We start from the raw sequence: 26,734 nt of genomic DNA on the forward strand, positions 1-26,734 counted from the left end.
ATTTCAAATGCAATAATCAATACAGTACCTTCCTTCAAATCCAAATATACAGCACCCTAGGTTAAAAAATTAAATCCCTTTGAATATTAATCAGAGTGAGGCCTCCCGGAGGTCCTCATTTCAGCACCAAACCAGCTCTATCCAACTGTCTGCAAACTCCAGTGCTGGACGTCTCAGGCCAAACAACCAGTAAGACAAGAATACAGCACCACCCATCAAAAAGAGGAAAAGAAAAGAAAAGAAAGAAACAACAAAAAACTATGTTACAGACGAAGGAGCAAGGTAAAAACCTAAAGACCAAATAAATGAAGACGAAATAGGCAACCTACCTGAAAAAGAATTCAGAGCTATGATAGTAAAAATTATCCAAAATCTCGGAAACAGAATGGAGAAAATACAAGAAACATTTAACAAGGATCTAGAAGAAATCAAGAGCAAACAAACAGTGATGAACAACATAATTACTGAAATTAAAAATACTCTAGAAGGAATCAATAGCACAATAACTGAGGCAGAAGAACAAATAAGTGAGCTGGAAGATAAAATGGTGGAAATAACTGCCAGGGAGCAGAATAAAGAAAAAAGAATGAAAAGAATTGAGGACAAGGGCTTCCCTGGTGGTGCAGTGGTTGAGAGTCCACCTGCCGATGCAGGGGACACAGGATGCAGGGGACACAGGTTCGTGCCCCGGTCTGGGAGGATACCGCATGCCACGGGGCGGCTGGGCCCGTGAGCCATGGCCACTGGGCCTGCGTGTCCGGAGCCTGTGCTCCGCAACGGGAGGAGCCACAGCAGTGAGAGGCCCGCGTACCGCAAAAAAAAAATAAAGCAAAAAAAAAAAAAAAAGAATTGAGGACAATCTCAGAGACCTCTGGGACAACATTAAACACACAAACATTCGAATTATAGGGGTCCCAGAAGAAGAGAAAAAGAAAGGGGCTGAGAAAATATTTGAAGAGATTACAGTCGAAAACTTCCCTAACATGGGAAAGGAAAGAGTCGATCAAGTTCAGGAAGCACAGAGAGTACCAAACAGGATAAACCCAAAGAGACACACCAAGACACATATTAATGAAACTATCAAAAATTAAATACAAAGAAAAAAAATTAAAATCAGCAAAGGAAAAGCAACAAATAACATACAAGGGAATCCCCATAAGGTTAACAGCTGGTTTTTCAGCAGAAACTCTGCAAACCAGAAAGGAGTGACAGGACATATTTAAAGTGATTAAAGGGAAAACCCTACAACCAAGATTACTCAACCCAGCAAGGATCTCATTCAGATTCGATGGAGAAATTAAAACGTTTACAGATAAGCAAACATTAAGAGAATTCAGTACCACCAAAGCAGCTTTACGACAAATGCTAAAGGAACCTCTCCAGGCAGGAAACACAAGAGAAGGAAAAGACATGCAAAAACAAACCAAGGAACAGGATAGAAAGCCCAGAGATAGATAAACGCGTACACATACTGTCATCTTATTTTTGATAAAGGAGGCAAGAATATACAATGGAGAAAAGACAACCTCTTCAATAAGTGGTGCTGGGAAAACTGAACAGCTACATGTAAAAGAATGAAATTAGGGGCTTCCCTGGTGGCGCAGTGGTTGAGAGTCTGCCTGCCGATGCAGAGGACACAGGTTCGTGCCCCGGTCCGGGAAGATCCCACATGCTGCAGAGTGGCTAGGCCCGTGAGCCATGGCTGCTGAGCCTGCGCGTCCGGAGCCTGTGCTCCGCAACGGGAGAGGCCACAACAGTGAGAGGCCCGTGTACACCCCCCCCCAAAAAAAGAAGAATGAAATCAGAACACTCCCTAACACCATACACAAAAATAAACTCAAAATGGATTAAAGACCTAAATGTAAGGCCAGACACTATCAAACTCTTAGAGGAAACCACAGGCAGAACATTCTATGACATAAATCACAGCAAGATCCTTTTTGACCCACCTCCTAGAAAAATGGAAATAAAACCAAAAATAAACAAATGGGACCTAATGAAACTTAAAAGCTTTTGCACAGCAAAGGAAACCATAAACAAGATGAAAAGACAACCCTCAGAATGGGAGAAAATATTTGCAAATGAAGCAACCGACAAAGGATTAATCTCCAAAATTTATAAGCAGCTCATACAGCTCAATATCAAAAAAACAAACAACCCAATCCAAAAATGAGAAGACCTAAATAGACATTTCTCCGAAGAAGACACACAGATTACCAACAAACACGTGAAAGGATGCTCAACGTCACTAATCATTAGAGATATGCAAATCAAAACTACAATGAGGTATCACCTCACATCCATCAGAATGGCCATCATCAAAAAATCTACAAACAATAAATGCTGGAGAGGGTGTGGAGAAAAGAGAACCCTCCTTGCACTGTTGGTGGGAATGTAAATTGATACAGCCATTATGGAGAACAGTATGGAGGTTCCTTAAAAAACTAAAAATAGAACTACCATACGACACAGCAATCCCACTACTGGGCATATACCCTGAGAAAACCATAATTCAAAAAGAGCCATGGACCACAATGTTCACTGCAGCACTATTTACAATAGCCAGGACATGGAAGCAACCTAAGTGTCCATCGACAGATGAATGGATAAAGATGTGGCACATATATACAATGGAATATTACTCAGCCATAAAAAGAAACGAAACTGAGTTATTTGTAGTGAGGTGGATGGACCTAGAGTCTGTCATACTGAGTGAAGTAAGTCAGAAAGAGAAAGACAAATACCGTATGCTAACACATATATATGGAATCTAAAAAAAAAAAAAAAAAAAAAAGAACCCAAAATGGTCATGAAGAACCTAGGGACAGGACGGGAATAAAAACACAGACCTACTAGAAAATGTACTTGAGGATGTGGGGAGGGAGAAGGGTAAGATGGGACAAAGTGAGAGAGTGGCATGGACATATATACACTACCAAATATCAAACAGATAGCTAATGGGAAGCAGCCACATAGCACAGGGGAGATCAGCTTGGTGCTTTGTGACCACCTAGAGGGGTGGGATAGGGAGGGTGTGAGGGAGGGAGACGCAAGAGGGAAGAGATATGGGGATATATGCATAGCTGATTCACTTTGTTATAAAGCAGAAACTAACACACCTCTGTAAAGCCACTATATTCCAATAAAGATGTTTAAAAAACACCCAAAACAATTAAGAAAATGGTAATAGGACCATAAATATCAATAATTACCTTAAATGTAAATGGATTAAATGCTCCAACAAAAAGAAACAGACTGGCTGAATGGATACCAAAACAAGACCCGTACATATGCTGTCTACAACGGACCCACTTCAGACCTAGGGACACATACAGAATGAAAGTGAGGGGATGGAAAAAGATATTCCATGCAAATGGAAATCAAAAGAAAGCTGGAGTAGCAATCCTCATATCAAACAAAATAGACTTTAAAACAAAGACTATTACAAGAGACAAAGAAGGACACTACATAATGATCAAGGGATCAATCCAAGATGATATAACAATTATAAATATATATGCACCCAACATAGGAGCACCTCAATACATAAGACAAATGCTAACAGCCATAAAAGGGGAAATCGACAGTAACACAAAAATAGTAGGGGGACTTTAACACCCCACTTTCACCAATGGACAGATCATCCAAAATGAAAATAAATTAAGGAAATGCAAGCTTTAAATGACACATTAAACAAGATGGACTTAATTGATATTTATAGGACAGTCCAGCCAAAAACAACAGAATACACTTTCTTCTCAAGTGCTCATGGAACATTCTCCAGGACAGACCATATTTTGGGTTACAAATCAAGCCTTAGTAAATTTAAGACAATTGAAATCGTATTAAGTATCTTTTCTGACCACAACGCTATGAGACTAGATATTACAGGAAAAAAAAACCTGTAAAAAATACAAACACATGGAGGCTAAATAATATGCTACTAAATAACCAAGAGATCACTGAGGAAATCAAAGAGGAAATCAAAAACTACCTAGAAACAAATGACAATGAAAACACAACCACCCAAAAGCTATGGGATGCAGCAAAAGCAGTTCTACGAGGGAAGTTTATAGCAACACAATCCTAACTCAAGAAATAAGAAAAATCTCAAGTAAACAACCTAATCTTACACCTAAAACAATTAGAGAAAGAAGAACAAAAAAATCCCAAAGTTAGCAGAAGGAAAGAAATCATAAAGATCAGTTCAGAAATAAATGAAAAAGAAATGAAGGAAACAGTAGCAATGATCAATAAAACTAAAAGCTGGTTCTTTGAGAAGATAAACAAAATGGATAAACCATTAGCCAGACTCATCAAGAAAAAAAGGGAGAAGACTTAAATCAACAGAATTAGAAATGAAAAAGGAGAAGTAACAACTGACACTGCAGAAATATAAAGGATCATGAGAGATTACTACAAGCAACTATATGCCAATAAAATGGACAACCTGGAAGAAATGGACACATTCTTAGAAAAGCTCAACCTTCTGAGACTGAAGCAGGAAGAAATAGAAAATATAAACAGATTAATCACAAGCACTGAAATGAGACTGTGATTAAAAATCTTCCAACAGGGCTTCCCTGGTGGCGCAGTGGTTGAGAGTACACCTGCCGATGCAGGGGACACGGGTTCATGCCCCGGTCCGGGAAGATCCCACATGCCCCGGAGCGGCTAGACCCGTGAGCCATGGCCGCTGAGCCTGCACGTCCAGAGCCTGTGCTCCGCAACGGAAGAGGCCACAACAGTGAGAGGCCCGCATACCGCAAAAAAAAAAAAAAAAATCTTCCAAACTAAAGCCCAGGACCAGATGTCTTCACAGGCGAATTCTATCAAACTTTTAGAGAAAAGCTAACACCAATCCTTCTCAAACTCTTCCAAAATACAGCAATGGGAGGAACACTCCCAAACTCATTCTATGAGGCCACCATCACCCTGATACCAAAACCAGACAAAGATGTCACAGAGAAAGAAAACTACAGGCCAATATCTCTGATGAACATAGATGCAAAAATACTCAACAAAATACTAGCAAACAGAATTCGACAGCACATTAAGAGGATCATACACCATGATCAAGTGGGGTTTATCCCAGGAATGCAAGGATTCTTCAATATATGCAAATCAATCAATATGATACACCATATTAACAAACTGAAGGTTAAAAAACCATATGATAATCTCAATAGATGCAGAAAAGGCTTTTGACAAAATTCAACACCCATTTATGATAAAAACTCTCCAGAAAGTGGGCATAGAGGGAACCTACCTCAACATAATAAAGGTCATATATGACAAACCCACAGGCAACATCGTGAAAAATGGTGAAAAACTGAAATGGTGAAAACTCAATGGTGAAAAACTCAATGGTGAAAAACTGAAACCATTTCCTCTAAGATCAGGAACAAGACAAGGTCGCCCACTCTCACCACTATTATTCAACACAGTTTTGAAAGTTTTAGCCACAGCAATCAGAGAAGAAAAAGAAATAAAAGAAATCCAAATAGGAAAAGAAGAAGTAAAGCTGTCACTGTTTGCAGATAACATGATACTATACACAGAGAATCCTAAAGATGTTACCAGAAAAATACCAGAGCTAATCAAAATATCAGGTAGAGTAGCAGGACACAAAATTAATGCACAGAAATCTCTTGCATTCTTATACACTAATGATGAAAAATCCAAAAGAGAAATTAAGGAAACAATCTCATTTACCACTGCAACAAAAAGAATAAAATACCTACGAATAAACCTACCTAAGGCGACAAAAGACCTGTATGCAGAAAACTATAAGACACTGATGAAAGAAATTAAAGATGATACCAACAGATGGAGAGATATACCATGTTCTTGCATTGGAAGAATCAACATTGTGAAAATGACTATACTACACAAAGCAATCTACAGATTCAGTGCAATCCCTATCAAACTACCAATGGCATTTTTCACAGAACTTAGAACAAAAAATCGCACAATTTGTATGGCAACACAAAAGACCCCAAACAGCCAAAGCAATCTTGAGAAAAACGGAGCTGGAGAAATCAGGCTCCAGGACTTCAGACTATACTACAAAGCTACAGTAATCAAGGGTTTCCCTGGTGGTGCAGAGGTTAAGAATCCACCTGCCAATGCAGGGGATATGGGTTCGGGCCTTGGTCTGGGAAGATCCCACATGCCACAGAGCAACTAAGCCCGTGTGCCACAACTACCGAGCCTGCGCTCTAGAGCTCCTGAGACACAACTACTGAAGCCCGCATGCCTAGAGCCTGTGATCCACAACAAGAACCCCATGCACCACAACGAAGAGCAGCCCCTGCTAGCTGCAACTAGAGAAAGCCCGCGCACAGCAGCGAAGACCCAACACAGCCAGAAATAAAATAAATAAAATAAATAGATTTAAGAAAAAAAAGCTAAAGTAATCAAGACAGTATGGTACTGGCACAAAAACAGAAATATAGTTCAATGGAACAGGATAGAAAGCCCAGAGATAAACTCATGCACACACAGTCACCTTATCTTTGATAAAGGAGGCAAGAGTATACAATGGAGGAAAGATTGCCTCTTCGATAAGTGGTGCTCGCAAAACTGGACAGCTACATGTAAAAGAATGGAATTAGAACACTTCCTAACACCATACATAAAAATAAACTCAAAATGAATTAAAGACCTAAATGTAAGGCCAAACACTATAAAACTCTTAGAGGAAAACATGGGCAGAACACAGACATAAATCACAGCAAGTTCCTTTTTGACCCACATTCTAGAGAAATGGAAATAAAAACAAAAATAAACAATTGGGACCTAATGAAACTTAAAAGCTTTTGCACAGTGAAGGAAACCATAAACAAGATGAAAAGACAACCCTCAGAATGGAAGCAAATGTCTGCAAACAAAGCAATGGGCAAAGGATTAAACTCCAAAATATACACAAGCAGCTCATGCAGCTCAATATGAAAAAAACAAACAACCCAATCCAAAAACGGGCAGAAGGCCTGAACAGACATTTCTCCAAAGAAGATATACAGATGGCCAGCAAACACATGAGACGATGCTCAACATCACTAATCATTAGAAAAATGCAAATCAAAACTACAATGAGGTATCATCTCACACCGGCTAGAATGGCCATCATCAAAAAATCTACAAACAATAAATGCTGGAGAGGGTGTGGAGAAAAGGGAACCCTCTTGCACTGTTGCTGGGAATGTAGATTGATACAGCCACTATGGAGAACAGTAGGGAGGTTCGTTAGGAAACTAAAAATAGAACTACCATATGACCTAGCAATCCTACTACTGGGCATATACCCTGAGAAAACCATAATTCAAAAAGAGTCATGTACCACAATGTTCATTGCAGCTCTATTTACAATAGCCAGGACATGGAAGCAACCTAAGTGTCCATCGACAGATGAATGGATAAAGAAGATGTGGCACATATATACAATGGACTATTACTCAGCCATAAAAAGAAACGAAATTGAGTTATTTGTAGTGAGGTGGATGGACCTACAGTCTGTCATACAGAGTGAAGTAAGTCAGAAAGAGAAAAACAAACAAATACCGTATGCTAACATATATATATGGAATCTAAAAAAACAAAAAAAAGTCTCTGATGAACCTAGGGGCAGGACAGGAATAAAGACACAGACGTAGAGAATGGACTTGAGGACACGGGGAGGGGGAAGGGTAAGCTGGGACGAAGTGAGAGTGTAACATTGACATATATACACTACCAAATGTAAAGTAGGTAGCTAGTGGGAAGCAGCTGCATAGCACAGGGCGATCAGCTTGGTGCTTTGCCACCACCTAGAGGGGTGGGATAAGGAGGGTGGGAGGGAGGCTCAAGAGGGAGGAGATATGGGGATATACGTATGCATATAGCTGATTCACTTTTTTATACAGCAGAAGCTAACATAACATTGTAAAGCAATTATACTCCAATAAAGATGTTAAAGGAAAAATGAAAAAAAAATTAACTCCCTTTAAATAAACATGTTATTTTATTAAATTTTTTCAAAGACAGTGCTCATGGTAATCCCACTGTCTCTCTCATAAAAAGCTATCAGAATTAGCCCATTAAATAGGAATTTAGTGAAATACTCATTACGAGGTAGCTCTGAGATGAGATTTAAAAGTCAGATATTATTCCTTAGAAAAGGCATATTCTCTATTTCAAATATACTTAGAGATAAGAGGCAGAGAGGACCCAAGATGTAATATTGAAAAAATTATTTCAACAAACACATATTACTTTTAGAGTACCAAAAAAAAACCCTTAAAAGTAAGTAAAATCTATATTCTGTTTTTTAAGAGAAAAAGAAAGAAAGAAAGGAAACAAAGAAAGAATCCCAGAGATATCAATTGAGCCTGAGATAATATATATAAGCTAAGTTTTTTCTGTATTTCTTTCCAGGGCCAAAGTTCCCTTTTCCTGGTGTGGTGCTTTTACTTATGACTCTTTAGCAATGTAGTACAAAATAAAAACTCTTTGCCTTTGGGAGTGTCACAGATAGACAGTCTCACCTATTTCATTTTCCCATTTCCAGGGGCTGAGATTGTTGAGCTATAGAGACACTGCATTATTGTGTACTAGGAAAAAAAATGTGTATTAATTTATTAGCCTAATATGGCTTAGGGCCCCTCAAACAAGGGATGCAGGAAACCTCAAGTTGATTCACTAGACTTGCACAATGGTGCATGCTATGGGGCACCCTAAAGGAAAAAGACATGGGAGAGCTGGAGGCCATCATGTGTAAGATTAAACGAATCCATCATTCGTGAGTCCGTTACTCTAAATAAGTATAGGAAGTTATCATTTTTTCTTTATAGCAAACTTTCAAATTAGGGCTTTTCTTCCATACAGATCAGCCCGCTGGGCTAAAACATTATTCAACAGAAACAATTTATACTGTGAATTAACAGGCTGGGATTAGGGTTTATATATTAACCTCTTGAGGTTTGGGTAAGCAGGAGACAGACTCCCAGAATGTAAAAAGCCCTAAATAACCCGATTAAACTAAGATTCTGGACTGCAAAGCAGAAATCTAATAGATCCAGAATGGAGGTAACTACTGAGGTTCACCTTTCTACTGGGGTCGTGCCTCAGCACCTGCCTGGTCAATCCCTACCTGTGATACTTGTTTTCTTTCTAACAATTGAAAATTACCACCTGTGTTTCAATAGTACCACATGAAAAACACACAAAAAGCAAAATATGAGATATTTTTAGTTAATATATTTTGACATGCTGATAATCTTCTTCTACTATTAAACCAGAAGTAAGTTTTAAACTTTCCCCAGTCACAATGCCAGCCATGTTGAACAGGCGTCTGAATGAAATGAAGTTTAATTCTGCACGTTGTTCTTCTACTATCAGAAGAGCAATACCAAAGAAAATGCAGATATACTGTGGTTCCTCTAATTGCTTTTCTAGTAAGTTTCTATCTCAAAACTACCCCTTTTACAACTATAATTATATCCAGGATTCTGTCTTCTTCCCTTTCCCATTACTGATATGTAAGAGAGTTTCTATTACTTCCTTTTATCAAAGAAAGCTTAAGTTTACTTTTTTCCTCCCAGGAAAAGAGGGCAGGATTTAATCAAATTTAATTAAGCACGTGTAAAGCCCTAAATTAATCTTCTTTCATTTTTCTTCTACTTTTCATTTTAAAAGAACTTATCATAACCTGTAATTTTAAAAAGCAGGTATATAGGTATTAGGAAAAGAAAGGAATTTTTTCATTTACAATATTCCACCTTCTAAGAGATTTTTAGATCAAAAAAAAAATCATATCAGTGAATATATTTTAAGTATACATACCCCACACTCTGCTACATCTCTATATTTTCCAAAATGAAGAACCTATGACCCAAAGCAAAAAAATAACAGTATTATATCAATCTATCAGAATGAAAATTACCATAAACAACACAAGGACAAAATTAATACTACTAATTGTAAACAGTAAGTTTCATGAATAAAGCAATACATACACGTGCTTTTGTGTTTCGGTTAACGGTTTCATAAACTCCCATGTAAAATTCAGGGTCAAACATATCCTGAATCATGCAACGGAACTTGACAAAACTGTTAGGTTTCAAATAATGAAGGGGAACTTCATTCAATGATGGTACCTTTAACGAAAACGAACAATCAAGTCAAAATATTCTGTGTATAAAACATTAAGTACATAGACATAGACATATATATCCAGACTCAAACCGCAATTCCCACACACACACACAAAATCAAGGGAGCCAAATGATCCCAATGGTTAATATAACACAATTGCTAAAAAAAAGTACTTCCTGTGTTCTCGCAAGTTTGTATGATGACATTTGACTATAATGTAAAAGGATGCTTTTCCTTCACAACACTTTCCAATTAGCAGAAAGGCATTTGCTTTGAGTTCCTCTCTTAAAACTCGTACATGTCAACTCTTTTAAAATGAAGGTAATAAAACAAAAGATAATCGAATCTCTCACAACTACCCATTTTTTTCATGGTCAATTACTGCCACCTAGAGGCGCCAATATAGAAGCACTTATTTGCTTGAATTTAAGTTTAAGTTGCAAAAGAGACCAAAAACCTTTTAATACATATGCACTTAAAGCACAGGGCAGTGAACATTAATTTATATATATTTAAACTGTATGTGGATTACTGCTCTACTGTGAGAAACTGCAAGTCTGCCCAACCCTCGCCACCCCCCTCCCCCCCCAATAGCAATGAGCTCACCCATTTAGGAGCATTATTTTCCTTCAGCTTTTCCTTAAAATACTCAATTACTTTCTTCTCCCAGCCAGGATTAACTCCATTTTGAGCTGAAAGAAAAATATACTGTTCAAAGCTGAAAGTACAATCTATAATAATAGACAATGTTCACACATTAGTGTGCACCTTATTGGAAGCACTGAACAAGACACCAGAAGCTGCCCTGTTGGGGGTTTGGATATTACAATCAGGGCGAGGCTGACCCCCTGCAGGCTCTCAGGAGCTAACAATCTCCTGAGGACACCCACAGAATGAGATACGAGACTCCCCAGACAAAGCAGAACAGGAACCATCATTTGAAAAGCAGACTGATCTTTGAAAACATTTTTATACAGATTTTAAAAAATTTTTACAATTACCCTGAAATGAAGAGCAGAGAGTGGTGGTGGTTTTTTTTTTTTTAAGTTTTTATTTGGGAATAATTTCAAACTTTCAAAAAGTCACAGTGAAAAATATGTCACAATGATAATTACAAAGAACACCTGTAACCTTGCCCCATTTACTTTATTTGCTTGCTCTCTCTCTCCCACATATTTTTCTGACTCACCTGAGATTACATTACACACATCATTTATTTTTACCTTTAAATAGTTCAATGTGTTTCCTAAGAATAAGGAGATTATCTTATATAACCACAGTACTTGTTATCAATCTCAGGAAATTCAAAATTGATACAATACATTTTATCTAATCTACCATCCATATTCCAACTTGTCATTTGACCCAACACTATCCTTTATTGCACTTTTTCCACTTCAGTACAGGACCCAGTCTAGAATCACATACTGCTTTTAGCTATCGTGTTTTTTTAATCTCCTTTATTCTGGAACAGTTCCTCAATCTTTATCTCTTATGACACTGACACTGCAGAATACAAACCCTTTATTAAAAAATAGAAATCTCCTCACTGGGTCTGTCTGACGTTTCCTTATGAGTAGATTGCAGTTACGTGTTACCAGTCAGAGTGCTACATAAGGATGCTGTGCCCTTGTAGGTACATCATTTAGAGACAAGATGTCCATCTTCCCCTCATCGATGACGTTAATTTTCATCACCCAAAGTGACAGCCAATTTCTCCACTGTAGTTACTTTCTTCCCCTTACAACTAATAAGCAATCTACAGGAGATACCTCAGACAATTATCATGAAACTTGCCCTGCTCCCAAGATTCAGCATCCATTTTATGCTTCTTGCAATGATGATTGCAAAATCAGAGAAAGGTGTTTTTAATGTCATGTTAAAGAAAACCAGACTTTGAAAAATTATGGGAATTGGTCAAGACCAAAGAGTGAATCATCAACAGAATTAGGAATATATGTTTTCATGAACTAGAACTACCTAACCATAGCTGGTCAGTACTTCCACACACAGGTACCATACTCATCACACAGGTGCTATGGAGATGTGGCGTAAAGGAATTTTGTCTATATTTGTTGTGGAGCTGATTCTGTTAGAAATACTCATAAAATCCTGCTAACACCATGCTGCAGCAGAGATTCCAAATGCTTTCACTTAACTGAGCAAAGGACAGTTCTTAAAAAGAACTCGTGGAGGTGAAAAACGAGGAAGTGATTCTGATGTGCAATGAGGGTTAAATCTACTACTAGTAAACCAGTCCTCAAAGCTTGGTCCCCAGACTAGCAGTATTAGCACCACCTGAGTGGTTGTTAGGCAAATTCTTCAGCCCATCCAAGACCTACTGAATCAGAAACTCTGGAGGTGAAGTCTAGCGATTCATGTTTTAAAATACCCTTGAGGTGATTCTGATGCACACTAACATCTGAGAACCACTACTCTACTAGACACATGCCAATAAATGATTACTGAATTGGACGGTGGGGGGAGGGGACCAGAATGGGTATTTTTGCTTCTAGTCCAAATGGATGTTTAAAGAAAAGACCTACATGCAGCCATGACTGTGAACACCACTATGCTGACTGCATTTGTGTAAGAAACTTGAATATACCACATCACAGGTGATGAGGCTACATCAAAGAGTGATTGGGAAGCAGTAAGTTACTTCTAAGTAACTTACATGCATACAAAATGTTCTTAAGTAAAGGCCAGCTTACTAATATCTGGTACTGCTGGACAATTAAAGGACTGCAATAGATAATTCCAAAATTATCAAGAGTACAATAACTGGGCTTCCCTGGTGGCACAGTGGTTGAGAATCTGCCTGCTAATGCAGGGGACACGGGTGCGAGCCCTGGTCTGGGAGGATCCCACATGCTGCGGAGCAACTAGGCCCATGAGCCACAACTACTGAGCCTGCGCATCTGGAGCCTGTGCTCCGCAACAAGAAAGGCCACAATCGTGACAGACCCACGCACCGCGATGAAGAGTGGCCCCCGCTTGCCACAACTAGAGAAAGCCCTCGCATAGAAACGAAGACTCAACACAGTAAAAATAAATAAATTAATTAATAAACTCCTACCCCCAACACCTTCTTTAAAAAAAAAAGAGTACAATAACTATCCATTATTTATTAAGCCTACTGTGTGCCCAGCACTCTGCCAGGTGCTATCAGGATATTTAAAATTGAAGGAACTTAAAGCTAAGATAAGCTATGGATAGAATAACAGGCAAAAGCAAAGAAGAGAAACTAACGTAGGTCAAAAAAATCTCAGTGAGGGGTTCTGAAAGAGGTGTTTGAGCCAGGCCTGGGAAGAAGGGTAGAACTGAAACATGTTGAGGTATGAGGGATGGGCATATTCCAGACGTAGAGCACTCTGGGGGAAGAAAGAGTAATGGTAAACCAAGGACAAGGATGGACACTACCAGAAATTCAAATACATGGAGCACAAAGTGCCTGGAAAAGAATAAAGCTACTGAACAAAAGGAAGAGGAGGCCAAACACATCACAGAGTTTTCAATGCCAGGCTACAGATCTGCTCTCTATTCACAAACAATTCACCTTTACATTTCCAGGGTCTAGCAAGGGCCTGGGACATAGCTATCGGAGTTAGAGAAATAAACATTAAATAAGTACAATGTAGAGAAAATAGGTTGTTTCGCAAGACTAGCATCCATTTCCCCTTTTTCTAGTGACAGTGCCTCTTTTTGAGGGAGGAACCACAGCACCGTTACTCCCAGCCCAAGGGTGGACCTGACCTAGACCTCACAGTGGTTCTGATGATCAGTTTAGGGATGCATCAATCAAGGACAATCCTGGGAATAAGGCTTAGTAGCTGGGCTCAACATTATAGGTTATAATCCCGCAGCTGCATGTGGCCACAGTGACCAAGGTCTGTCTGAAAACTAAGCCATCCCAGAGGAAAGTGGAGTAAAAAGGCTGATTTCTGTAGACACAGTGTGAAGTATTTGGTTGTAATTGAGCCTGACGTTAACCCTCTCAGGAACCGTTACCTGAGACAACGTATTCATCTTCTCTGGTTTAAGCAGAATCGAGTTGGGCCATCTGCAACCAAGAGACCTGCTGAGCACACACATATCACTCTATTATATTTCCCATGAATTCCTGGCCATCTGAATGTGGGCACCACTGCACTCAATCCTGCCCTAGTTTAAGTGGTCAGGGGAACTGAGTAACAAAAAATATATACACTTTCACACTCTCACCAACAGCATATGAGGGTTCTATATAACCTCACCAACACTTGGTCTTGTCAATCTTTTTAATCCTAGTCATTGTGCTGGGTATGCAGTAATATTTCACTGGGGTTTGAATATGCATTTCCCTAAGGACTAGTGATGTACACCTTTTCATATGTTTATTGACCATTCCAATAAATCCTTTTGTGAGGTGCCTGCTTATTAATTTTGCCCATCTTTTAAAAAAATGATTTTGTTGGGAATTCCCTGGCAGTCCAGTGGTTGGGACCCCACGCTCTCACTGCCAATGGCCAGGGTTCACTCGCTGGTTGGGGAACTAAAATCCCACAATCCACGCAGTACGGCCCAAAAAAAAAAAAAGATTTTGTTGTGGCATCAATGATTTGTACAAATTTTGTGTATTCTGAATGCAAGTCTTTTGTCAGATATATGTAGGGCAAGTATTTTCTCCTAATCTGTAGCTTGCTTTTTGACATTCTTAATGGTGTCCTTTGATGGGAAGTTTTCAATTTTGACGAAGTCCAACTTTTCAATTTTTTCTTTTATGTTTACTGACCCCAAGGTCATAAAGATATTCTCCTGTTTTTCACTTTTCACATTTAAGTCTGTAATCCATATCAAATTAATGTTTTTGATTATAGTGTGACACAGACATCAAGGCTCATTTTTTTCCAAAAAGATATCCATTTGTACCAGCATTATTTAATTAAACAACTTTCTAGCAGTAAATTGCTTTGGCAAACAGAGTAACAATTAACTGTCACACATCTACCAAAGAGAAAATATGCAAAAAATAACCACTCACTAAACATATGCACTCACTAAACCCATGGTCAAAGACAGGAACTTCACTCATACACTGCCAATCTTTCCTGCTATAGAATTAGCAAACTATCATAGTTCCAAGTCCATCAGTGATGAGAAATAGATGTTGTGACTGGGGGAAAGTCTCCTGGTTGGTCCTCAGCAGCAATAAATGATAGATTTTTTTAAAATAAATAAATAAATAAATTGCTTTGGCACTACTGTCAAACTCAACTCATTGTATTTACGTTAATGTATTTCTAGACTTTCTGTTATGTTACACTAATCTAGTTGTCTATCCTTATGCCAATACCATATTGTTTTAATCACTACAGCTTGATAGTTAGTCTTAAAATCAGGTAGTTATGTTCTTCATCTTTGTCTTCAAGTCTGTCTTGATTATTCTAGATCCTCAAGTTTTCTAAATAATTTTGAGGAACAACTTGTTGACTTTTATATAAAGTCTGCTGAAATTTTGATTAGGTTTATATTGCATAGTATAGATTTGAGGAGAACTGAAATCTTAACAATATCGAGTCTTCCAAGCTATGAACTCTCCCATGGGAGAGAGCATAAGGAAAACTACGTATAAATTCCAAGAGACTCCATCTGTCTTTTCCCCTTATGATCCGGCTGTGTATCCTTACCATGCTGCTTTAATAAATCTTAGCCAGGAGTACAACTACATACTGAGTCATATATGTCATTTTAGTGAATCTCCAAACATACGGTTGGTTTTGGAACCCCCAACACATAAGTGTATCAATAGTTCATTTCTTTTTTATTGCTGAGTAATATTCCACTGTTCAGCCAAACTACAATTTGTTTCTCCATTCACCTGTTGAAGGACATTTAGATGGTCTCCAACTTTTGATGACTATAAATAAAACCATTATAAACACTTTTTGTGTGAACATAAGCTTTCACTTCTCTAGGGGAAAAACCTAAGAATGCGACAGCTAGGTATATATATATATATGTATGTGTGTATGTATATACACATACATATATATATGTATATATTATTACGACTAACATTTTAAGATTCTGCCTATTTCCCAGAGTGGCTGTACCATTTTGCATTCTCACCAGCAAGGTATAAGAGATTCAGCTGTTTGCATTCTTACCACTACCTGGTATTGTCAAAATTTTTTAAAAATTTTAGCTCTAGGGCTTCCCTGGTGGCACAGTGGTTGAGAGTCCGCCTGCCGATGCAGGGGACACGGGTTCATGCCCCGGTCCGGGAAGATCCCACATGCCACGAAGCGGCTGGGCCCATGAGCCATGGCTGCTGAGCCTGCGTGTCTGGAGCCTGTGCTCTGCGACGGGAGAGGCCACAACAGTGAGAGGCCCGTGTATCGCAAAAAAAAAAAAAAAAAAAAATTTTAGCTCTACCAGTAGTTGCGATATCCCATTATGCTTTAAATTTGCATTTCCCTAGTGACTAATGATACTAAATTCTTTTCATGTGGTTATTTGCCATCCTTATATCCTCTCTGGTGAAGTGTCCATTCAAATCTACTTAAATCTTTTGCCCCTTTTTAAACTGGCTTAATAATCATTACATTTTCCTTATATATTCTAGATATGTCCTTTATCTGATATATGATTTTCAGGTATATTCTCTCAGCCTTTCATTTGCCTAACAATGCTTTTGCAAAACAAAGTTTATAATTTTGATGAAGCCCAATTTATCAAATTTTTGTTTTTATGCATTGTGTCTTTGGAATTATGTTTAAGAACTCATAGCCAAACCCTGGGTCATGAAGATCTTCTCTTTATTTCTAAAAGTTTAACAGTTTAAACACTTAGATCTATGACCCATTTTGAGTTTGTTTTTCTATAAGGCATGAGATTTAGGTTGCAAGTAATATTTCTGCATTTAAATGTCTAATTGTTCCAATATCTTAGTTGAAAATAATCTTATTTTTCTATTGAATTGGCTTTTGTATATTTGTCAAAAGACAATTACGGCAACAAGAATGTGCCTTAAAAACATGCTAAGTGAAATAATACAGACAAAAAAGACAAATACTGTATCCACTTATATGAAGTACCTAGAATAAGCAAATGCATAGAGACAAAAAGTAAAACTGAGGTTCCAGGTGGGCAATGGAGGGAGAGTGGACCTGAGAGGAGGGAACTCCATTTTATCTTGAGTGAGTCTGGATAGTAGGTGGCCGTGGTAGACAGAATAATGCACACACCCCCCCCCCCGCAAAGATGTCCACATTCTAATCCCCAGAACCTGTGAATATATTGTCACATGGCAAAAGGGAATTTAGGCGGAGCTGACCTTAAAACAGGGAGATTATCTGGGGGGATCCAAGGTAACTACAAGGGTCCTTAAAAGTGGTAGGAGGCAGAAGAGGAAGTCTGAGTAAGAAGATGTGAGAAAAACTTGACCAGCTGTTGCTGGCTTTGAAGATGGAGGGGGGCCACAACCCAAGAAATGTTGGCAAACTCTAGAAGCTGGAAAAAAGACAAGGAAGTAGATTCTCCCCTAGAGCCTCCAGAAAGGAATGCAGTCCTGCTGACAACTTGATCTTATCCCAGTGAGACCCAAATCAGACTTCTGACCTCCAGAAGTGTAAGATAATAAATTTATGTAACAAACGCTGGAGAGGGTATGGAGAAAAGGGAACCCTCCCACACTGCTGGTGAGAATGAAAGTTGATGCAGCCACTATGGAAAACAGTATGGAGGTTCCTCAAAAAACTAAAAATAGAGTTACCATATGATCCAGCAACCCCGTCCTGGGCATACATATGGACAAAACTATAATTCAAAAAGATACATGAACCCCTATATTCACAGCAGCACTATTCACAATAGCCAAGAAATGGAATCAACCTAAAAGTCCATCGACAGATGAATGGATAAAGAAGATGTGGAACATATATACAATGAAAACTACTTGACTATAAAAAAGAATGAATGCCATTTGCAGCAACATGGATGGACCTAGAGATTATCATACTAAGTGAAGACAGAGAAAGACAACTACCATATGACATCACTTATATGTGGAATCTAAAATATGACACAAATGAACTTACCTACAAAACAGAAACAGACTCATAGAGAACAGACTTGTGGTTGCCAAGGTGGAGGCAGGTGGAGGAGGGATGGATTGGGAGTTTGGGATTAGCAGATGCGAAATAGTATACATAAAATGGATAAACAACAAGGTCCTACTGTATAGCACAGGGACCTATATTCAATATCTTGTGTAAACCATAATGGAAAAGAATATAAAAAAGAATGTGTGTGTGTGTGTGTGTGTGTGTGTGTGTGTGTGTGTATATATCTGAATCACTTTGCTATACAGCAGAAATTAACACAACATTGTAAATCAACTCTACTGTAATAAAAAAATAAATTTATGTTGTCTTAAGCAACTAAATTTGTGGTAGTTTGTTACAAAAGAAATAGGAAATTAATAGGGTGTTTTTTAAGGAATTGGTCGATTTCATCCAAGTCGTTCAATTTATGCCCAGAGAGCTGTTTGTATTATTCTTTTCGTGTCTGTATTATTCTTTCACATGTCTCTAACAGTATCTCCCATTTCGTTCCTGATGTCAGTAATCTTTGTCTTCCTTTCTTTTTTCTTTGCCAGTCTGAAGATGCATATGAATTTTATTGATCTTTTTGGGTAAAAAAACAACAAAACACCCAACGAGCTTTGGGTTTCATTGATTTTCTTTTTCTTCTGTTTTCAACTTCATTCATTTCTGCTCTATATTATTTCCTTTGTTCTGTATGATTTGGGTTTATTTTGCTCTTCTTTTCTAGTTTCATAAAGTATAAGCTTAAATTATTGGTTTGAGACCTTTCTTCTCTTCTAATAAATGCCCTTGAAGTCTCTCAGTACATCTTTGGCTTATCTCACAAATTTTGATATGTTGTGTTGTCATTTTCCTTTAGTTTAAAATATTTTAAAATTTCCCTTGTGACTTCTTTTTGATCCACAAATTGTTCAGAATGTTATTTTCACAAGTCTGAATTTCTTGTTATCTGTTACTGATTTCTATTCTAATTACATTATGGTCAGAGAACATACTTCGATGATTCCAATTCTCTTAGGTTTGTTAAATATTTGTTTTATGACTTAGGATGTGGTTTACCTTGGTGAATGAATGTTCCATGTGCACTTGAAAAGAATGTGTATTCTGCTGTTGTTAAGTAGAGGGTTCTACAATAGTGAGATCTATTTGACTGATGGTGTTCTATATCCTTGCTGCTTTTCTCTCCACTAGTTCTGGTACAGTTCTGAGAAGAGTAGTAGCATGTCCGACTATAATTGCAGACTTGTCTATTTCTCCTTTTAGTTCTGTCAGTTTCTGCTTGTATTTTGAAACTCTTGCTAGGTGTATTTACATTTAGGTCCTCTTGGTGAATTGACTATTTTATCATTATGTAATGCGCCTCTTATTCTTCTTCTCACACAACCTTTCCTAAAAAGAATTTAAAATTTAAAAAGACTCCAATAAAGAGGTAGACACAGGATCCAAGAAACAACAGAATTCATGAACGCAATGGAAAAAAAAAAATCCCAGTATGAAAACTAAGCAACAAACCTAAAAAGCAACTGACACAAATTAAAGGAGTGATTCAACAGGCTCATTAAAGAACATCCACGAAAAGATAACAGTCTGGAGTAAAAAAATGATGTGAATAAAATGCCAGGAGAACTTACTGAAAATGATGTCAAAATTCTCTTCAATGGGGAGAAAATGCAATAATACAAACAAATATAAGTAAATTAAATTTTAACATAAGAAAATAAGATACATATATACCTGACATAGCCTCCAAAATACATAAAGCAACAACTTTCAAAACTAAAGAGAAAAAAAATAAAACAGCAATCACAATTAGACTTTTCCACAGCTCTCTCAAAACATAAATTAAGCACAAAACACAAAAACAAATAATATGGCAAAATGAATAAGATAATTAATAAATTCTCTAATAAATATATAAATATCCAAACAGAAAGTGCATTTTTTAAGTACACAGGACATTCACAAAAAGTTCTATGTACTAGCCACAAAGGAAACCTCAATAGATATGAAACATACAATGTTTTCTGACCAAAATGTGACAAGGTAAGAACTCAATAACAAAAGGAAAGCTTAAAACAACTGCATCCTCATGTCCTTGATGATTTAAGAAAAAACAAATAAACTTATACTATTAAAAAATCCTTAGTTTAGAAAGGAATATGGAGTGATAATTATCAAATACTCTTGGATGACAAAGAAACCTGTACAGGTTAATATCTGTGGGCTACTAAAGTGGCGTTTAGGAAGAAAGTTACAGATTTTAACACATTTATCAAATACCAAGAGAGAATGGAAATAGATGAGTTTATTAGCATTCAAGTTAAGAAGCTAAAAAAAGAGCAATAGGGACTTCCCTGGTGGCGCAGCGGTTAAGAATCCGCCTGCCAATTCAGAGGACACAGGTTTGAGCCCTGGTCCGGGAAGATCCAACATGCCGCGGAGCAACTAAGTCCGTGCGCCACAACTACTGAGTCTGCGCTCTAGAGCCCGTGAGCCACAACTACTGAGCCCACGTGCCACAACTACTGAAGCCCGCGCGCCTAGAGCCCGCGCTCCACGACAAGAGAAGCCACCGCAATGAGAAGCCTGTGCACCGCAACAAAGAACAGCCCCTGCTCGCCGCAACTAGAGAAAGCCCACATGCAGCAACAAAGACCCAATGCAGCCAAAAAATAAATTAATTTAAAAGAAAAAAAATTTTTAATTAAAAAAGAAGAGCAATAAAACAAACCAAAGAGTAAGAAAGGAAATAAAGCTAAGGGCAGACATCAATGGAATGGAGAACAAAAACACCAATACAAATGATTAATATTAAGACAGACAAATTTTCTGGCACGCCTGTACAGGAGAAAAAGATAAAAAGAAAGAAAGAATAAAATATACAAATAAATAAAAACAACAGGATACAAATAAGACACAGAACTATAAGGAAAAAGTAACAAAACTTTAAAAGGAGAAATGCTATAGATAAATACTAAAAACTATATATAATATCATGAAGTATGAACTAATAATTTTGAAAATTCAGATAAAATGGATGAATTTCTGAAAAAATATAAGTTGCCAAAATTGGCACAAGATTAGAAGACTGAGTTCTTATTTTTATCACAATTTGGTCAAAAAAAAATTGTAGGTCCAATATCAATGAGAGAAACAAAAGAAACAGTAGCTAATCCTTCCTCCCAATCCCATGAAGTCCCAAGTCCAGAAAATTCTGCAAAGTTTCAGGGCAACTTCACAAAAGATAAAGAAGCAAAACTCCTATATAAACTATTAACTTCTGAATCCAATGGAATATATATTTAAAAAATCATGTTCAAGCAGTACTTTTATCCCAATAATGCACAAGTTTGTTATTAGAAAATCTATTAGTGTAATCTGCCACACTAAAAGATTAAAGAAAAAAAAAATGACCTTCTCGGGGGATACAGAACCAAGCATTTGATGAAGTCCAAGACCTATTTTATTATGAAAAACTGTAAATTATGGCTTGATATTAAACCTTGGGGTTTAAGAGAAATGATTTGACCTTGTTCTTAAAAGACTATTCTTAAACCAAAATAATTTAATGACAAGATTGTACTCCAGCTTACTTAGTTTATACATGGTAGTTTGCACCTCTTAATCTCCTACCCCTATCTTGCCACTCCTTCCTTCCTCTTCCCCACTGGTAACCACTAGTTTGCTCTCTATATCCATGTATTTCTTTTTGGTTATATTCAGTAGTTCATTTATTCTGATTTTTAACCTTTCTAACATGATCAGACAAAGCACAAATTATAGTCACAGATAGAATATAAATATTGTAAACTTTGGTAATATACAATGACTGACACAAATTGGGTAGAAGCAATGGAGGGCAGTAAAGAGACACTAATTTCCTCAGTGAAAGCCTTGAATTAGTATCTAAAATTGTTGGAGGAAAAAAGAACATGCCTGTAAATCTAAAAGGAAAGCAACAGAAGAATTAAAAATAGTATAAGTGAGAAACCAGAAGCTTTTTCACTAAGAACGGGAACAAGGTAAGGATGCCCCCTCTCTCACCACTCCTTTTCAACATGGTACTGGAGTCCTAGCTAATGCAGTAAGACAAGGAAGGGAAATAAAGGTATATGGATAGGAAAAGAAAATAATAAAACTCTCTGTTTGCAGACGACATGATTTTCCACATAGAATACCCAAAAGAATCAACCAAAAAAACCCTCCTGGCACTAATAAGCTATTAAAACAAGGTTACAGAATGCAAGGCTAACATACAAAAGTCGATCACTTTTCCTATGTACTCCCAGTGAACAAGTAGAATTTGAAATTAAAAACATAGTATCATTTGTAGTAGCATTCCCCAAAATTAAGTTCTTGGGTATAAATCTAACAAAATATGTATAAGATCTAGAGGAGGAAAGCTACAAAACTCAAAAGAAATCAAGGAAGAACTCAATAAATGGAGAGATAGTCCATGTTCATGGAGAGGAAGACTCAATATTTTTAAGATGTTGGTTTTTCCCAACTTGACCTATACATTCAATGAAATTCCAATCAAATTCCAACAGGTTATTTTGTGCATACTGACAAACTGAATCTGAAGTTATAGAGAGGCAAGAGACCCAGAATGGCCAGCAATAGTGAAGAACAAAGAACAAAGCTGGAGGACAAAGAACCCTTAAAACTCAATAAGAAAATGAACAACCCAATTAAAAAATGCGTCAAAGACCTGAACAGACACCTCACAAAAGAATATATACATTGTGACCACCTAGAGGGGTGGAATAGGGAGGGTGGGAGGGAGACGCAAGAGGGAGGAGATATGTATAGGAGATATGTATAGCTGATTCACTCTGTTATAAAGCAGAAACTAACACACCATTGTCAAGCAATTATACGCCAATAAAGATATATTTTTTAAAAAGAATATATACAGGTGGCAAATAAGCAAAAGATGCACCACATTGTATATCATTAGGGTAATGCAAATTAAAGCAACAATGAGCTACCTCTACACTCCAAAATCCAGAATACTAACAAATGCTGGAGAGGATGTGGAACAAGAGGAACTCTCATTCATTGCTGGAGGGAATGCAAAATAGTACAGCAACTCTGGAAGACAGTTTGGCAGTTTCATATAAAACTAAACATACTCTACCCATACCAATGGCACTCCGTGGTACTTACCCAAAGGAGTTGAAAACTTCTGTCCACGAAAACCCTATACACAAATGTTTATAGCAGTTTTTATTTGTAACTGCCAAAACTTAGAAGCAACTAAGATGTCCTCCACTAGGTGAATGGATAAGTAAATTGTGGTATACCCAGACAATGGAATGTAGTGCCAAAAAGAAATGCACTTATCAAGCTAGGAAAACACATGGAGGAAACTTAAATGCATATCACAAGTGAATGGAGCCGATCTGAAAAAGCTACATACTATATGATTCCAACTATATAACATTCTGGAAAAGGCAAAAAAAGCTATGGAGACAGTAAAAAACAGATCAGTGGTTGCCAGGGGTTAGAGGGGAGAGGAGAATTAACAGGCAGAGCGCAGAGGATTTTTAGGGCACAGAAACTATCCTGTATGCTGCTATGATGAATGTATGTATGTACATATTATTATACATTTGTCCAAAGCGACAGAATATACACCACCAAGAATGCACCATAATGTAAACTATGGACTTTAGGTGATAATGATGTGTCAGTGTAAGTTCACCAATTATAACAAATGCACCACCCTGGTAGTACGTGTTGATAACAGAGGGGAGACTATGCATGTGTGGGGCAGGAGGTATTTGGGAAATCTCTATGTCTTCTGCTCAATTTTGTGGTGAACTTAAAACAGCTCTAAAGAAGTCTTCAAAAATGAGGATGGGGGAAAAGTACACACTGAGACTCAAATGGAAGTAAAATATATATTGTTTAGAATAATGGTTGTAAATTATAAATTTTACCAAAGTATAGTAGCTAATGTTTAGTGAACACTTAGAAGACTGTGCCAGGCACTATTCTAAGCACTTTATATGCATTATCTCATTTAATCCTTTTAACAGGCTTAAAAACTGGATTCTCTTATTAGTCCCATTTTATAGATGATAAAATTGAGGTAAAGAAAGGTTAATTAATTTGACATGTTCACACTCAAAGTTAGGAAGTAAGAGGGGCCAAGCAGTGACCTACTACAGAAGTGGTAGGAGTAGTCTACCCTAAGTGCTAGCAATAAGAGATACATTTCCTACAGAGAATTTAAAAATAATAAAACCAACTAAAATTCATTCTGCTTCTACCATCACGCTGAATTGGCAACTCTAAACAATGTCAGTGATAAAATATTCTTCCTTGGAAAATCTTTTGTTGGTATTAATCCCAAACAATTGTGGGAACTAAACTAAAACTACTGCTGAGTTTTAGTAATATATGTGGTAGTGTCAAATTAGCACATTTTTACTACTTAACCTTTAATGAATATTGCATTCTACATAGAAGTTAATTTGAAGAATCCTCAGTTACACACTTGGCTCCCAACAGACACAGCTACATGAATATGTCTGGATAGTAAATTTCTCAGTGGTACAGAACAGTCCAAATTTGGTTAGAGCAGTTAGTATCCCCCAAGCCCTGTGGTACTCTAGAGTCCTACATGTATACAAAAGATTTTAAATAAACAAACAATAACCCAGTGATTGTAAAGATGAAGAAGGAGAACTTGAGTTACTTCAATTCTATCTTCCATGGGACAACTTGTTGGAATTGTTATTTGTGTTTAATAAATCAGTGAAACAGTGAGAAGTGAGAGGTGCAGTAGGTGCAAATTTTACTCATACATGAAAATTTTACTGAATCTGAATCATATCTTAAAATTGAAATGTATTCTTCTTAAATGGCTATTTGTTTTAAAGCTAAAGAATGAATTATGAAAATATGTTAGTAACATCAGTGGAAAGATTTGGTATCTCTCTAATTTGTGTCTTTTGCAGATGTTTCAGTTTTATCAAAATTCACTTATTAGTCATCAGACAATTCTTTATATAAAATATTATGATATCAAACTATAACTAAAAGACCAAAATTCAAACTATTAGGTAGGTATAAACACTACCAAGTAAACAGTTGAGTTTTGTCTGCTGAAACTTGCTAATACAAAGAATTCATTAATTATACAATTAATACAAACTTATTCAAATCTAAAGTGTGGTACCCATACCACATGAAACAACATCAACATAACAGAACTCAACAACAAAAAATTCTAAAATGGGCAGGGAGAAATTGATAGAAGCAATGTCTAGATCTATTTTGAAAATATGTAATTACCTTAAGCACTGCATATAGCTTTATTTCATGATTATTACTGAAAATAATTCTGTAGTATAAAGAAGGGAGATATTAAAAAATGATTATAGACAAATATCCTGGGTATGGCCCTGTAGTTAAGCAGCAGTCTGGCTCTAGAATCTGTAATCTTTTTTGTTTTGTTTTTTGTTTTAACATCTTTATTGGAGTATAATTGCTTTACAATGGTGTGTTAGTTTCTGCTTTATAACAGAGTGAATCAGCTATACATATACATATATCCCCATATCTCCTCCCTCTTGCGTCTCCCTCCCACCCTCCCTATCCCATAGAATCTGTAATCTTTACTATTCTCCATTACCAAAAGAACTAAACGCACTACACATTCAATGCAATCCCTATCAAAATGCCAAGTGCCTTTTTTTTGCAGCAATGACAGACTGATCCTAAATTCATATGGAAATACAAGGGATTCTGAAGAGCCAAAACGATCTTAAAAAAAAAAAAACAAATTTGGAGGACTCACATATCACTTCAAAACTTACTACAGGGCTTCCCTGGTGGCGCAGTGGTTGAGAATCTGCCTGCCAATGCAGGGGACACGGGTTCGAGCCCTGGTCTGGGAAGATCCCACATGCCGCGGCGCAACTAGGCCTGTGAGCCACAACTACTGAGCCTGCGCGTCTGGAGCCTGTGCTCCGCAACGAGAGGCCGCGACAGTGAAGAGGCCGGCGCACCACGATGAAGAGTGGCCCCCGCTTGCCGCAACTGGAGAAAGCCCTTGCAAAGTAAACGAAGACCCAACACAGCCAAAAATTAAAATAAAGAATTATTCTGCAAAAAAAAAATAAAAACAACTTACTACAAACCTACAGTAATCAAGACAACATAGTACTGGCAGAAGGGTAAACATATAGATCAACGGAATGAAATTGAGAGTTCAGAAATAAAGCTATACATCTATGGTCAAATGATACACACACACACATTTTTTAAACAAAGTTGCCAAACCCATTCAGTGGGGGAAGAATAGTTTTTTCAACAAACAGTGCTGTGGGGCTTCCAGACTGGTGAACACAACCACATACTGAAAGGGTAGCACACCCAAGTTCCATGGAGACAGAAGCTCTTCCACAAGGGACCCTTCCACACCTTGCCCTATGTACCTCTTCATCTGCATCCTTTATGATATCCTTCAAAATAAACTGGTAAATGTTAAAACACAC

The 26,734-nt window shown here is 37.4% G+C and overlaps 1 protein-coding gene across 2 annotated transcripts in view; it reads right to left on the reverse strand.

Annotated features, from left to right (window-relative positions):
• MCMBP (minichromosome maintenance complex binding protein) overlaps positions 1-26,734 on the reverse strand; it is a gene marked incomplete at its 5' end in the record, with an annotated part of 66,359 nt that overhangs the window by 34,308 nt on the left and 5,317 nt on the right. For both annotated transcript variants that reach the window (XM_082673350.1, XM_082673349.1), the window contains 3 exons: positions 9,823-9,864; positions 9,996-10,136; positions 10,741-10,826. In XM_082673350.1, coding sequence (XP_082529476.1) covers positions 9,823-9,864; positions 9,996-10,136; positions 10,741-10,826 — 269 coding nt within the window. The remainder of the gene's footprint in view (positions 1-9,822; positions 9,865-9,995; positions 10,137-10,740; positions 10,827-26,734) is intronic.

The sequence above is a fragment of the Grampus griseus genome (genome assembly GCF_964374135.1).
Source record: "Grampus griseus genome assembly, chromosome: 16".
In the NCBI taxonomy this organism is placed as follows: domain Eukaryota; kingdom Metazoa; phylum Chordata; class Mammalia; order Artiodactyla; family Delphinidae; genus Grampus; species Grampus griseus.